The 13,221-nt window shown below is 41.5% G+C and overlaps 1 protein-coding gene across 1 annotated transcript in view; it reads left to right on the top strand.

The window, feature by feature from the left end:
* Positions 1-13,221, top strand: part of CFAP95 (cilia and flagella associated protein 95) — a 100,626-nt gene that overhangs the window by 21,727 nt on the left and 65,678 nt on the right. Inside the window, exon 2 of the mRNA XM_066365676.1 lies at positions 3,329-3,437. Coding sequence (XP_066221773.1) covers positions 3,329-3,437 — 109 coding nt within the window. The remainder of the gene's footprint in view (positions 1-3,328; positions 3,438-13,221) is intronic.

Here is a 13,221-nt window from a genome sequence, read left to right as displayed (position 1 = left end):
AAATACATTTAGTATACTGTAAAAATTTTACTATATAGTTTAATATTTTCTATCATATATTACTATATTTTTTATATATTCTATAATTTTTAAACATGTATATCTCTCTTTGCTAGGTTGGCAGTCAGTCTCTTGGTGCCTGCAGGCTGTGTGCATATTATTCATGCACAGGCATTAGGAAACGCCAACTGCATTAGCTCAGTCCTCCAAAGAAACACTTTCATTATAGATTTATCTTTTCAATGCTGGGCCTTTGGGTGCAATTTAAGATTGCTATAAGAAAAAGAACATATCTGTATCTTTTGTAATAATCTAGTTATAATGCAATTTAAAATACATGGTGGAATAATCAGAGCTCTATTCCAACTCTCATGATCACTAATTATCTTTGCTTTCATATGTCTTTTCCTTCAGTTAAAATAAAATAAATGTTAAAAATGATAGTTTATTACTTTATTGGTATAAAGATGGATATACTTCCAGCTGAATTATATTCTCCTTTTTTATTTAAAAATCATTGAAACACTCTAGGATCCCCTAAAAAGCATCACAAGTCTTGGGCATTGTGCCTACCCCAATAAAGAAGTGAGCCCTGGGTATAATATACTAAAGTGTTAGTTAGTGCTTTCTCCTTTAATTCCTGTGCTCTTGGGGAGATATTCTGGTTTTACTGCCTCAGAGAAGAAAGACCCAGCAGGCAAAAGAGCCAAATGCTTGGCTTTGGGGTTCAAAAACTTGGACCTTAGGAAGACAACATAGATTTGGAAGAAGAGACAAAGAGCTGGGCTACCCTTTCCCATAGAACATGAAGAGATCATGTGAATTTGTTCAGGATTAAGGCTTTGGAAGTCCGAGAGCAGGTGGCCTAATCAATGCTTATCCCTCAACATCTAGGGTGCTTTCTGTGAAGCTGTTGAAGGGCCGGGCTCCTATGTGTCCCCCATGACCAGTATGGTGGTCATGAAACGCCTATTTGCTTGGTGAGCCAGGCACACAGTGCAGGAGCAGTGTCTGTGTTTCTTGGGACCCTGGATGAAGAGGAACACAAGAAAGTGTTTGGTAGGCTAGTGAGTGGCCTCCCTGTGTCTGAGTGCCAGTTTATACAAACTTCTGTGTGGAGGGACCAGGAAGGCATAGTGGAGATCTACATCGATCATAATGGGAAACCACGGGGGAATGAAGATGTTTTCACAAATGCTGCCAAGGAGAGACGATGACAACAAACATGGATTATTGACATCGTGGGACCACACAGACTCTTTAGAGATGGAAGAGATCCAGAACATGATTAATAATGTATTCCACCTGGAGGATAAGAGCTTTGTTAAATTATGGGAAAATTATGTTGCAATTCTTGGACACCAATTTTTTAAAACCCCATTAGTATTCACTATACATAGATGGTTATAGAGCTTTAAAATATTTGAAGGACCTTCCGCCTTTACTTTTTTATTTAATTCTTATAAAAATCTAAAAGGATATTGGTATTGCTTTTGTTCTCATTTCGCATATGTGAAAATGGAAACACAGAAAGATTATATAGCTTGCCTAAGGTTACACAGCTGAGGTTACCTGGCTTAGCAAAGACTCAAACCCCTGACCTCATTCCTGCTATCACTCCTGGTTCTTGATGTCGTTCAGTGTGCCCACTAAGGACTTGTTTGAGTTTTCTGTCAGTCTCAAAACATGCTGGTGTCATACCAAAATGCTTTTAGCGTGTTTTTTTTGTTTTGTTTTGTTTTTTTTAATTTTTAATTTTTCTGAAGTTGGAAACGGGGAAGCAGTCAGACAGACTCCCGCATGCGCCTGACCGGGATCCACCCGGCATGCCCTTCAGGGGGCGATGCTCTGCCCATCTGGGCCTTTGCTTTGTTGCAACCAGAGCCATTCTAGCGCCTGAGGCAGAGGCCACAGAGCCATCCTCAGCGCCTGGGCAAACTTTGCTCCAATGGAGCCTTGGCTGCAGGAGGGGAACAGAGAGACAGAGAGGAAGGAGAGGGGGAGGGGTGGAGAAGCAGATGGGCGCTTCTCCTGTGTGCCCTGGCCGGGAATTGAACCTGGGACTCCTGCATGCCAGGCCGACACTCTACCACTGACCCAACCGGCCAAGGCGCTTTTAGCGTTTTTAAAATTCATGCTCAGATGTGAGGAAGACAAGAGGGCTGGACCTCTGCCACTTTGACCTGGGCTTCCTCTCTGCTGTGTTCTAAGCATAACTCTGCTCCCAAAGCTCAGAGGTGGGGAGGTGAGGGTGTAATTTGCAGTGCAAGGGCCAAGATGAGGGTCAGGTCCTAAAGGGCATCCTAATTTGGACGTTGGGTGCCCCATCAAGATGAGTGAATACTGTTCTGCTTCCAGAGCCCTGTGACCACTCTCAGCGTTATGTAGATTTTACTTGTTTGTCTGTTGTTCTTACCAGAGCAGCTGAGGGAAGGGACTGTATCAGGCCTTTCCATGGCATTCCCCGTACCTAGCAAAGAACCTGGCATGTAGTAAGTACTTAAAAACACATGCTGAATGAAGTACTTAAAATACAGTTAAAGGGACAGATGGATAGATAAATTTTTGGATACCTCATTGTCCTTTACACAGTTCTATCCCTGTATTCCTTAATAGCAAGCCCCATCCTGTGGAGTGCTTGTTTTCAGCTTCCCTTTTCTCACCCAAGTAATATTATAGTTTTGAGATAGATACTTCTCTTGCAGGCCACTTCACTTCCTTTTTCCTTCCCTAGCCACAAATTCCTCCTTTATTATTATTTTTAACCAGTCTTTTAGACAAGCTGTTTGAAATAATATTTTCCTCTTCCATCGACATGCTTTAAGAACTCATTTTTTCTACCAAATGTTTGTCAGTTTTCTTTAGACCCTCTTTAGAAATAGGAGCACATGTTATAAATTCATATGAGCAAATACTGTCTGCTCTCTCTCATTTTGAAAAAAATTATGATTAAAATTTATGGTGGAAAAATTTCTAATGTGGCAAGTTGCCTTTATAAGATATTATCCCATCTTAACTTTAGAATTTACTTTTCAGTAACTAATCTACACTATTACATAAGATTCACTTCTTTGGAGTCCCTGAATAATTGCTATGTTTGCTAAGTATTATTTTTGTGATACTAGCTTTACTACATGTGCCGAGTTATTTGTAGAAAGCAGCCTCAGCATTACTCAAAAAGAAGTGGAAAATATGTTATAAATTTAGTAAATTTATAATTAAGATAATGTCACAGATATAATAAATTTTTATTGGACTTTTAAAAAGTTTAAATGCAAGACATGATAATAAGCTTTTATCTATTAATAGATTCTTATTTTTTCTTAAGGCATAGTAACAGAGAAGCTTATCCCAAAGATTACGATATAGAGGGTCCTGAGGAAGTAAAAAAACTGTGTAATTCAACATATCGGAGATTTGGAACTGATGAACCCCAGGTGAGTAGCTGCTGCTAATTTCTTTAAGTCTAGAATCTTCCCCATGTGAAAAATAAAAAAATAAAGGGAGGGGCACTTTTTCAGTGCCACCCTCCTAGCTATGTTAGTCTCTAAGGCACATGACTTAGTCACTATGTGCTTTATGATCTTACCTTTAAAATGTGTATACTCCATAAGGTTATCAGGAAATAAAATGAGATAAAGTGTTTAACTCAGCGTGGCACAGAGCATGTGCTCAAGAAATTCTTATGCTTGTATAATGTTGCTGCTGCAGCTGCAGCACCTTGCTAGGTGCTTGCTTTGACCTTCACAATAACCCTGTGAAGTAGGGGTTATTATCTCTGTTTTAGCGATGGTGAGAGCTCCTAGAGGGTAAGCAACTTACTCAAGTCACTCGGGAAGTGGAACAGTGAGAGTTTGAACCCTGTCTTTGATTTCAAGTCTTTTGTACTTGTCTTAAGGTGATGGAATTGTAACTCAAAACATGCTACTAATATCTTTATAGTATTTGTTCAACACAGTTACAAAAAGAATAATCATTGCATAAATAATTTCTGTTTGAATTGCTGTGGGTGGGTCACAGCTTGACTATTTAGATTTCTACCCAATCAGCATGAGGCAGGAACTCAACTCTACAAAGACCCCTAAATTTTGTCCTACAATGCTGAAAGCTTTGGGTCTAGTTGCAGATCTAATGCAGCTTTAGTAGGATGGTCTTGGAGCCTGAAGAGCTGCTAATTTGACAAGGGTGGATGTGAATGTGTGAAGACTGAATTTGAATCACATTCTGCCCTCAAAGGCTGGGCTAGTTTAAAATAGGGCAGGCCTAGGAAGGTCCATATTTCTACATTGGAAATGGTCCTAGAAGATTCTCCATTCTCCAGCGTGATGGAAAAAAATCAGGTTTGCAGACCCCATGCTATCTCCTCTCTTCCTCTTATAATCACAATTGACAGAGTAATAAGGATAGTCTGAAAAATGGGGGGGGGGTCATTATAAAGATACAGCTGCCTTTATATGGAACCAAGAAACATAAGGAACTGAGGCAGCAAAACAGCCTTTCTCTGTCTCTCTGTCACACACAAACACACAGTCTCTCTTGGCTTCTCTGTTTTTCTTGGCTCAGTTCTCTTGCCTCACAGCTCAAATCTCAGGGCCATTCTGATGGTTTCCTCAGTTTCCACCCTACCCTCTTGCCTTTGCATCAGGCTGTCTCGTTGGTTATTAGCTCACACATGAATAGAGCTCTCAAGTACGGGACCCCACTTGGTCATTACCACCCTGCCCCACTCCCCCAAATCCAGTTTAATCTTGCTTTCTGAGCACAGGGCTATAGTCAGGACAACAGCACGCTGGGCAAGGGAGGCATTAGAGTCTTGGAACCTTAAAAACCATTTATGTTTTATTTCTAAATAAAAATGTTCTTGGTCTCTTGAGTTTTGGAGGAAGTGAGATGAGCTGAAATATGAGGTGCAGGAACCTCAACATTCATTCTTATATTCCATGCATTACAGTAGTCAAGCCTCAGGTTTAATATAGGATGAATAAATAAGATATTAACTTTCTCTATGACATTTGCTCATGGTTATTGAAAACTTGTTTTTCCTCTACCAGGTTTGCAGTGTGTATTAGATAGGAAGGAAAATAGACCAAGGAGTTACTATTTGTGATGAAACTGTTAATCTTAATAGTAGTTTTATTTTCTCTATAGATTTTTTAATATATATAAAGCGGTTTCTTTTTCTTTTTGTTTCTAGCTATTCTCAACAAAGGTATAAAGTTGACAAGAAAGATACTAGCTCAGTTCTAAACCTAGATTCACTGAGTTTTAAATGCCTCATCCAAGGACCCAGATGTATAAAGACGAAGGGGCCTCCATACCTTCATGTGTCAGGTGGCATACTAGATGTGGCAGGAGGGTGGATGAAAAAGCTCCTTCCTCTGTCACAGAGTTTTGATAGAGGTTATATACTAGAGCACTCTTGATATTTAGCAAGAAACATACATCCTAAAGCAAGATGCTAGACCACCCAAGCAGAACCTGTAAGAGATTCTAAACTAAGGCCAGTGCGAATAGTTATGTCCTTGAAGACTAGAGTTGAAAAGTTGGAAGATTTATTTAGTTGTGGGTTGCATGTCCCTCCTTCCACAGTTGAAAGGTATTTCAAGGGAACCACTCAGAGAGGTTAATAGGTGTGTCCTGGAATTTAGAGGATGTAGAGACTCAGGACATATGCCTGAGAATGTTCACGCTTGGTCTGGCAGAACAGGGGTGAAGAGGGAAGCAAGCAGCCCTTTAGCAGGATAGTGGTCAAGGATATGTGAGTGTATGAATTTACCCATGGACCCACTGGAGAGAATTCATCAGACTTTTGAAAGGGCTTCTTAGGGTCGGAGGAGGAGGTCAAGAGACCCAGCACAAAAGACTCACCAGATACTTAAGGCTTGGGAAAAGGAATAAAATCAACCAGGAAGAGGAGAAGCTTTGCTTAATTCCAGCAACCTGCAGTTGGAGTCCTTGTAAGAGAGTTCCAGGAAACAATTACAAACATGCCCTATGAGAGGGGTCAGTTTTGAATGTCCTCCAGGCCCAGGGCCACCAGCACAGGTCAAGAGAGTGAGGGCCACTTACAATGTACCTTTTCACCTCATCTCTCCCCATCAGCTAGACCTGGGAGGGGCGTGTGAGTCAAGGGAAGTAGAGAGAAGCCTGGAAAGGAAGCAACAGTGCAGGCTTCCAGGACTAAAGCAGCACTGAGCTAGTTGGGCAGGTAAAGACCTTAAGTCTAATCAGTTAGATGTTTTGATTACTTCACTGGACCGGAAAATTTCATAGCTAAAATGAGATATTTTCTGAGATTGAGGGGCCCCCAAAAGCTTTGGAACTTGCTTAAAATTTCCAGCACACCCAAGGAAAGAAGTAGCTATCCACATGGGATTTAAGGGGCAGCCTGATTAAAATCAAGTTGCTTCACAATTGCATCCTATTAATGAAATAGATTCAATTCAGTAAGGTCGCTGCATGAACAGTGCCTCATTTCATCCTCTGGAAAACTCGCCCAGGCAGGCACCACATGTGGCCCACATTGTATAGATCAGGACACCGAGGCCAAGTGAAGCTTTATCACTTGTTCAAAGTCAAACAGCTATAAAGTATATTAATAATTAAAATCCATTTATCGCCACTGGTTCTAAATTCTTAAATCAGGATAAAGGAAGGTCTCTGGGGATAGTGGACTGTTGAGTCAACGTCCATCCCCTCATGCCTTCTGTCTCCATAATGTCTGAGCTTGGAGTCGATGCCATCTGTTCCAGCCTTCTCTCCAGGAATGTCTTTGGATTGTCTTTTCTAGTATTGACATGCTCAAATCAACTTTCCAGTTTCAGTAATTCTGTATAAATTTTAGGCCGCTGAGTGTGCTTTCCTTGTTTTCTGCTGAAGTGATGGGTTTATTCTAGCAAGTATCTTCTCTGTCGTTTCCAGGGATTTGGACAGGAATGAAAGTAGGCATCCACAATTTCAATTCCATCACTCTCCTTTGCAACTTTTTTTCTGTATCCAATAATCATGCCTAATGTAACTTTTAGAAAAACTAGAATTTAATTGTTCATGTATATTAGTTTGCTTAAGCAAAAACAAATGAAACTCAAAATATTCAATCACACACACACACACACACACACACACACACACACACACACACCCACACACCCACCTATATCAACTGCCTCCACTGTCTATTTATCTTCTTTGTGGAGTTAGTTTTTTCTCTACCCTTGGATTAAATTTTGTGCAATTTCCATTATTTTTATTGTCACTCATATAATAAAGTGTTTTGGTCACATTTCAATAATTAAAATTATGAATTTTGTTTAAGGTTTAACCCGGTTCCTCCCTCCGGTTAGAGTCTGCTCCGGGCCGGAGAAGCCTGTGGAGGGAAGTGTGCAGCGGGCAGAGTTAGCTGGGCTTCTGCTTCTTCACCGGCTCTGCCCCTTCACTCAGACAACTAGACAACTAATACACTCTCATGGGATTGTTTTACTAACATTGATTGCTTAACTGAGACTAATTTTTGACAAGACTATTTTGTTTCTGAGAGTGATCAGAAAAAGATATGGTACTTGTTCAAGATTTATTTCTTCTTGGGACAGGGAATGAACCTCCCCAAAAGGCTAGCATCAACAGGCAGTAGAGAACAACAATGAAATTAGTTTTCTGATTGTACCCCATGAATCCCAGTAGTTCAAAATAGTAGTGGGAAAGGGGCCTCCCTGCTTCTCTGGGATTCCTTTTATATTTTTCTGTGACAGAGACAGAGAGAGGGGCAGATAGGTGCTGCGGACCAGCGCAGCTAGTAACTGTCTAGGTCCTGGGTGAGAACGGTGCTGGGGAATGAAGAAAGAAACTCAAGAAAGAAAAAGGATGGGATTGGGAAGTCTCTGTACAGCCGATAGCTTGCAAGAGCTAAGCAAAGCCCCTGGTCTGCTTTATTATATAATGCAGAGCTGTATGCAAATAAGGAAGTCTCTGATACAAAGTCACATCTGAGGCATAAACAGGAATCCATTTAAAGTGTAGACGGGAACCCCCCCCCCCCCCCATGCATAATTGAAGTCAACCAACATCAAAACAAACAAAAGGTGAGAGGAAGGGCATGTAAATTACCTCTAGCAACTTAAGCAAGTGAGGTGGAGGGATGGGCAGCAAGGACCCTGTCAGCTTACTACCAGTCCCCCACACCTCTGTCCCCAAAAAATCTAAACTGCAAGGACCCTGTCAGTTTGCAGTCTCCCACAGATAGGGACAGACGGGAAGAGAGAGAGATGAGAAGCATCAGTTCTTCATTGTGATACCTTAGTTATTCATTGGTTGCTTTCTCATATATGCCTTGATGGGGGTGGGGCTACAGCAGAGTGAGTGTCCCCTTGCTCAAGCCAGCAACCTTTGGGCTCAAGCCAGGGACCATGGGGTCATGCCTATGATTCTAGGCTCAAGTCAGCGACTCTGCACTCAAGTTGGGGAGCCTGTGATCAAGTTGGATGAGCCCACTCAAGCTGGTGACTTTGGGGTCTCAAACCTGGGTCCTCTCCGTCCCAGTCCAATGCTCTATCCACTGCACCACTGCCTGGTCAGGCTTCTCTGGGGTTCCTTAAATAATCTTGTGTATGGCACTACTGAGTTCACCTAAATGTGAAAACAGCCAGCATTTCCCAGGGCAAAACTACTACTGAGACATAAGGACTGCCTTTCGGATAAGTTTTAAAGATAAAGACTTGACAAAGTCTCAGTGTTTACTTAGTGATGAAAACTACATTTTTGGCACTGGTGCAAAAAAGGTATGATTGGTAGGGGAGTGCTGTTTAGTAGGATATGTTATGTTAAAGATAACAGTTTATGATTAGTTATGACTGAAAATCTAAGATAATGAATGCCATCTCTTCATTACAAAGTGAGGTGCGAAATCACTCATATAGAACATGCAAAGCATTTGGGCAATAACTGATTTTTAGCCTCTTGGTCTCTCATCCATCTTGAAGATTAAAAAAAAAAAAAAAAAAAAAGGTTGAAGTTGAAGAGACCTGGCCAAAAGTATTTGTAATTTGGAGGAGTCAGCGGATATAATGTGCTTGCTAAGTCCCACTCCTGTTCTCCACAAGGTGTAGGGGTAATATGTCCCATTCATTTGAGCAAGGCCTCAAGGATACTAGACAGGGAACTTGATCGGTTTTTCCCTGAAGCTAGGGAACTTGGTAGATTAATGACTCATTCCCAAAGTAGCCTGTGGCATCAGAGGAGAAAGCTGATTTGGGATGTACCTGCACTTCCATTGATATGTATAAGAATACTGTAGTATCAATATATTTTCTGTGGATCCTATAAGAAACCCAAGAAAGAAATGTCAATTGATGATTATCTAAAACAACTTTTGCCAAGAGAGATTTGCCAGGGGTTAAGTCACCCTCGGCAACGAGAGGCTGGTTACCCTCTAATGTGGAATTGGGTGGAAGGCCTAAGTGACCTGTTTGTTTCCTTACCAGTCACTCCTGTTAAATGTCTACTAGGTTTTTTTTTCTTTCTTTCTTTCCTTCTTTCTTTCTTTCTTTCTTTCTTTCTTTCTTTCTTTCTTTCTTTCTTTCTTTCTTTCTTTCTTTTTTTTTTTTTTTGCGAGAAAGAGAAAGACAGGAACAGACTGGAGGGAGAGATGAAAAGCACCAATTCTGTTGTAAAGTACTGTACTCCAAATGTTGTAAAGTACCGTACCTCACTTCCGCAGGTTTACATAGAGACACCAAGTCCAGATGAATTTTAAAGGTTTTTATTAAAAGGAGGAGATTTATTAATATGCCGACCACATATGACTGACATGGGACATAGCAGACCCAAATCGTGCAGCCCCAAATGTATCTCAGAGGCTGGTTATATACCTTTGACCACATACAGGTTGGGGGGAGCATGACAGCATGACACAATCATTAACAAGATTATAACATTCATAGGGGATTTAAAAACCGTTAAAACTTTCAAGGTAACACAATGGTGATGTCATTTTACATATCAAAATACATTCATAAACCTTCTAGTGTCTATCTCTCCTCCTGTGCCTAGAGGTCCACATTAATCTCAGGATTCCAGGAAGGGATGGAGAGCTAAAATCAGTGTAGGATGGTAAGTAAGTTTTGTCTCTTATTGAAAGGGAAAGGAGGCTGACCGGGTGGTGGCGCAGTGGATAGAGTGTCGGACTGGGATGCAGAAGACCCAGGTTCGAGACCCCAAGGTCGCCAGCTTGAGCGAGGGTTCATCTGGTTTGAGGAAAAGCTCACCAGCTTGAGCCCAAGGTCGCTGGCTCGAGCAAGGGGTTACTTGGTCTGCTGAAGGCCCGTGGTCGAGGCACGTATGAGAAAGGAATCAATGAACAACTAAGGTGTTGCAATGCACAAGGAAAAACTAATGATTGATGCTTCTCATCTCTCCGTTCCTATCTGTCTGTCCCTGTCTATCCCTCTCTCTGTCTCTGTAAAATAAATAAATTAAATTAAAAAAAAAAAAGAAAGGGTAAGGAAATTCTTCAGATAACCTTAATCCTTTCAGAGAACTAAAACTAAATGATCCAGTTATTCTTGTAAGTCAGGAGACTTTCATATTCTTTTTCCTCCATTTTCCAAAGAAAGCCTGACTTTTCCTCTTTAAAATGGTGTTGCCAATACTAAGTTTTACAGTTCTCTGGCACCTTACCACATTCCCCACTGGTTTTATATCCTGAGTCAAATCCTTGACTCAATTTAATGAGGTGCATGAGGCAATGCTTAATTTTTATAAATTTTTTTAATTATTCAGAAATAATTGGCTTTTATAACAATTTACTTTCTTCCTTTATTTTTTCCAAAAGTATTTCTATACTTTATACCTTTAGTAACAACCAAGCTGGCTTTTCTTTTATCCTAGTTTCCCTTTTTTCTCAAAGTCTAATTAAAAAGAGTCCTTAGTGAGTTTTTTCATGTATTAGCCATGCGTAGATGTAAAGCCAATAGGCACGGCCACCATCACAGCCACCTGGCCCATGCAAGTTCGCATTTGATTCGGACAGACAGTAATGAAACCATGGAGCCAAGAACTGGTGGGCCATTACCTTTAATCCTAGCTTGCACCTGGTGGGCAAGAAATACACACACTGGGCTCCAAAACCCACTCATTCAGTGCTCACAAAGCTACTGTCTAGAATCAGAGGTTTCTACCTCACCAGCCTTATTCACCTGTTTCCCATCTCCTCCTCTCTGCACAAACTGTGCACTAACTGGCTTCTTTTTCAGCACTCCATCATCTTGACTGCTTCTCCTGGCCTCCTCCACATGGCCTTTCTCTGCTCTCCTACAGCATGGGCTCCTCCTAGAACATAATCACTCTTCTCCTGGAACAACGTGATCTCTCTTCCTTTTAAAACCTTTTGGCGCGAAAGCCCTCCCTCAACACATATTAACATAATTGCGCCCATCCCAGGCAGGAAGGGCAACTAATATCATCAGCTGGGGGATGGGCTTCCATGTGGGCAGCTCCATCTTTAACAAAGTGAGCATAAAATATTTTATCTGCCCAACAGTAGACCAACCAGCTTCTGGTTTATGGCTGGAGCAGGGCATGCCGTCCTTCTCAGGGTTAACTTACAAGTGTTGGTGGGGTCAGTCTCCACTATCCACGAGGGTGTCTCTGCTGGGATTGCAGGTTTCAACTGGCTATCATGGACCCAGGCAGGCATGTCTTCTACCTTAGCAGCTGTGGGAGTGGTCAGGATCACGGTGTGTGGACTTGTGCACATGGGAGTCAGTCCTTGGGTGATAAATTTCTTTACCCGGACTGAGTCCCCAGGCTGAAGAGGATGTACCAGATCTCCTGGCAGTGCTGGAAGTGCCCCTGGGACAGTCTTTTGAACAGCCTGCTGAGTAATTTGCAGACTCTGTGTTGAGCAGATAAAATATATTATGCTCACTTTGTTAAAGATGGTGCTGGAAGCCCTTCACCCAGGTGATATTAATGTGTGTTGGGGGCGGGCTGTGGGCAGGCAGGATCCTTGTAGCCTGGGGCTTGGTTTTGGGACTAAGCCTTTCCTACCCTTTTTGATGTGGGGTGGTGCAATCCCATTGTGCCTCAGATAAGTGGCTTTGTATTAGAGACTTCCCCTATTTTGTATATTGGATTGAAGGTTTTTATTTCTGCACTATAGAGTGGGGCAGACTGGGAGCTTGCTCTCTCTAGGTTCCTGAGATTAGCATTAGAGGAGACAGCAGAGAGGAGAGCAGAGAAAAGCCACGTGGAGGAGGCCAGGAGAAGCAGCCAAGATGATAGAGTGTTCAGGGAGAAGCCAGTTTGTGCAGAGAGAAAGAGATGGGAAACAGAAGTGAGTAAGGCTGGTGAGCTAGATTCCTTTGATTCTAGGAAACTCGGATAAGTCAGTAGCTTTGTGAGCACTGAATGAGTGGGTTTTGGAGCCCAGTGTGTGTTTTTACTTGCCCACAGGGTGCAAGCTAGGATTAAAGATAATGGCCCACCAGTTTGTGGCTCCGTTGTTTCATTACCATCTGTCTGAATCTAATGTGAACCTGCATGTGAATGGCCATGATGGCAGCTCCTGGCCTTACACCCTGCAAGTACTTAAGGAAGGAGTGGTTACATTTCCTTTATGATTTGCTTTATGTGTTCTATTTTCCCTGAACCTTTGGGGCCTGTGGACACAATGCAACTTCAAATTAGTTTCTAATTAATATTGGGTTCCCTTCCTACTAGCTGTGAGATTTTGGACATAAATGCTGGCCTAACATTAGAATGGGCAAGCTACATCTAGAAAGAATTCTACCCAGCTATTTTCTAACAACTGTTATTGTGGCCCCACATCTATTGGAAAAGCTTCTATTTATTTGGCAATTATTTCATTAAGGTCTGTTTCTAAATGTTTACCTGGGAAAGTTCCTCTTTCCCTGTTTATCTTTTTTTTCTCACAATTTTCTTACTTTGCTTAGTATTCACTTGCCCTCTGCAATGGATTCTAAGTCTGGCCTTTTTAATTATTCCTTTCCTGCTGGCAAAATCTTTTTCTAATTGGTTGTGAATTAACCTTTAATAACAAGGGTTTTAGTGAAGTTCCCAAAAACCCCACTGGTTTTAGGTAGTATTTTCATACTTATTTGAATTCCTATGTTCCTTTGTTCTGATTCTGAGGCAGACTGGAAAAATATAAAATAAACAACAAAATTAAAATAGCCGATGCTAACAGATACTATAACAGGTGTCCTA

The sequence above is a fragment of the Saccopteryx leptura genome, chromosome 2 (genome assembly GCF_036850995.1).
Source record: "Saccopteryx leptura isolate mSacLep1 chromosome 2, mSacLep1_pri_phased_curated, whole genome shotgun sequence".
Taxonomy (NCBI): Eukaryota; Metazoa; Chordata; class Mammalia; order Chiroptera; family Emballonuridae; genus Saccopteryx; species Saccopteryx leptura.
This window is presented reverse-complemented; position numbering and strand designations above follow the sequence as displayed.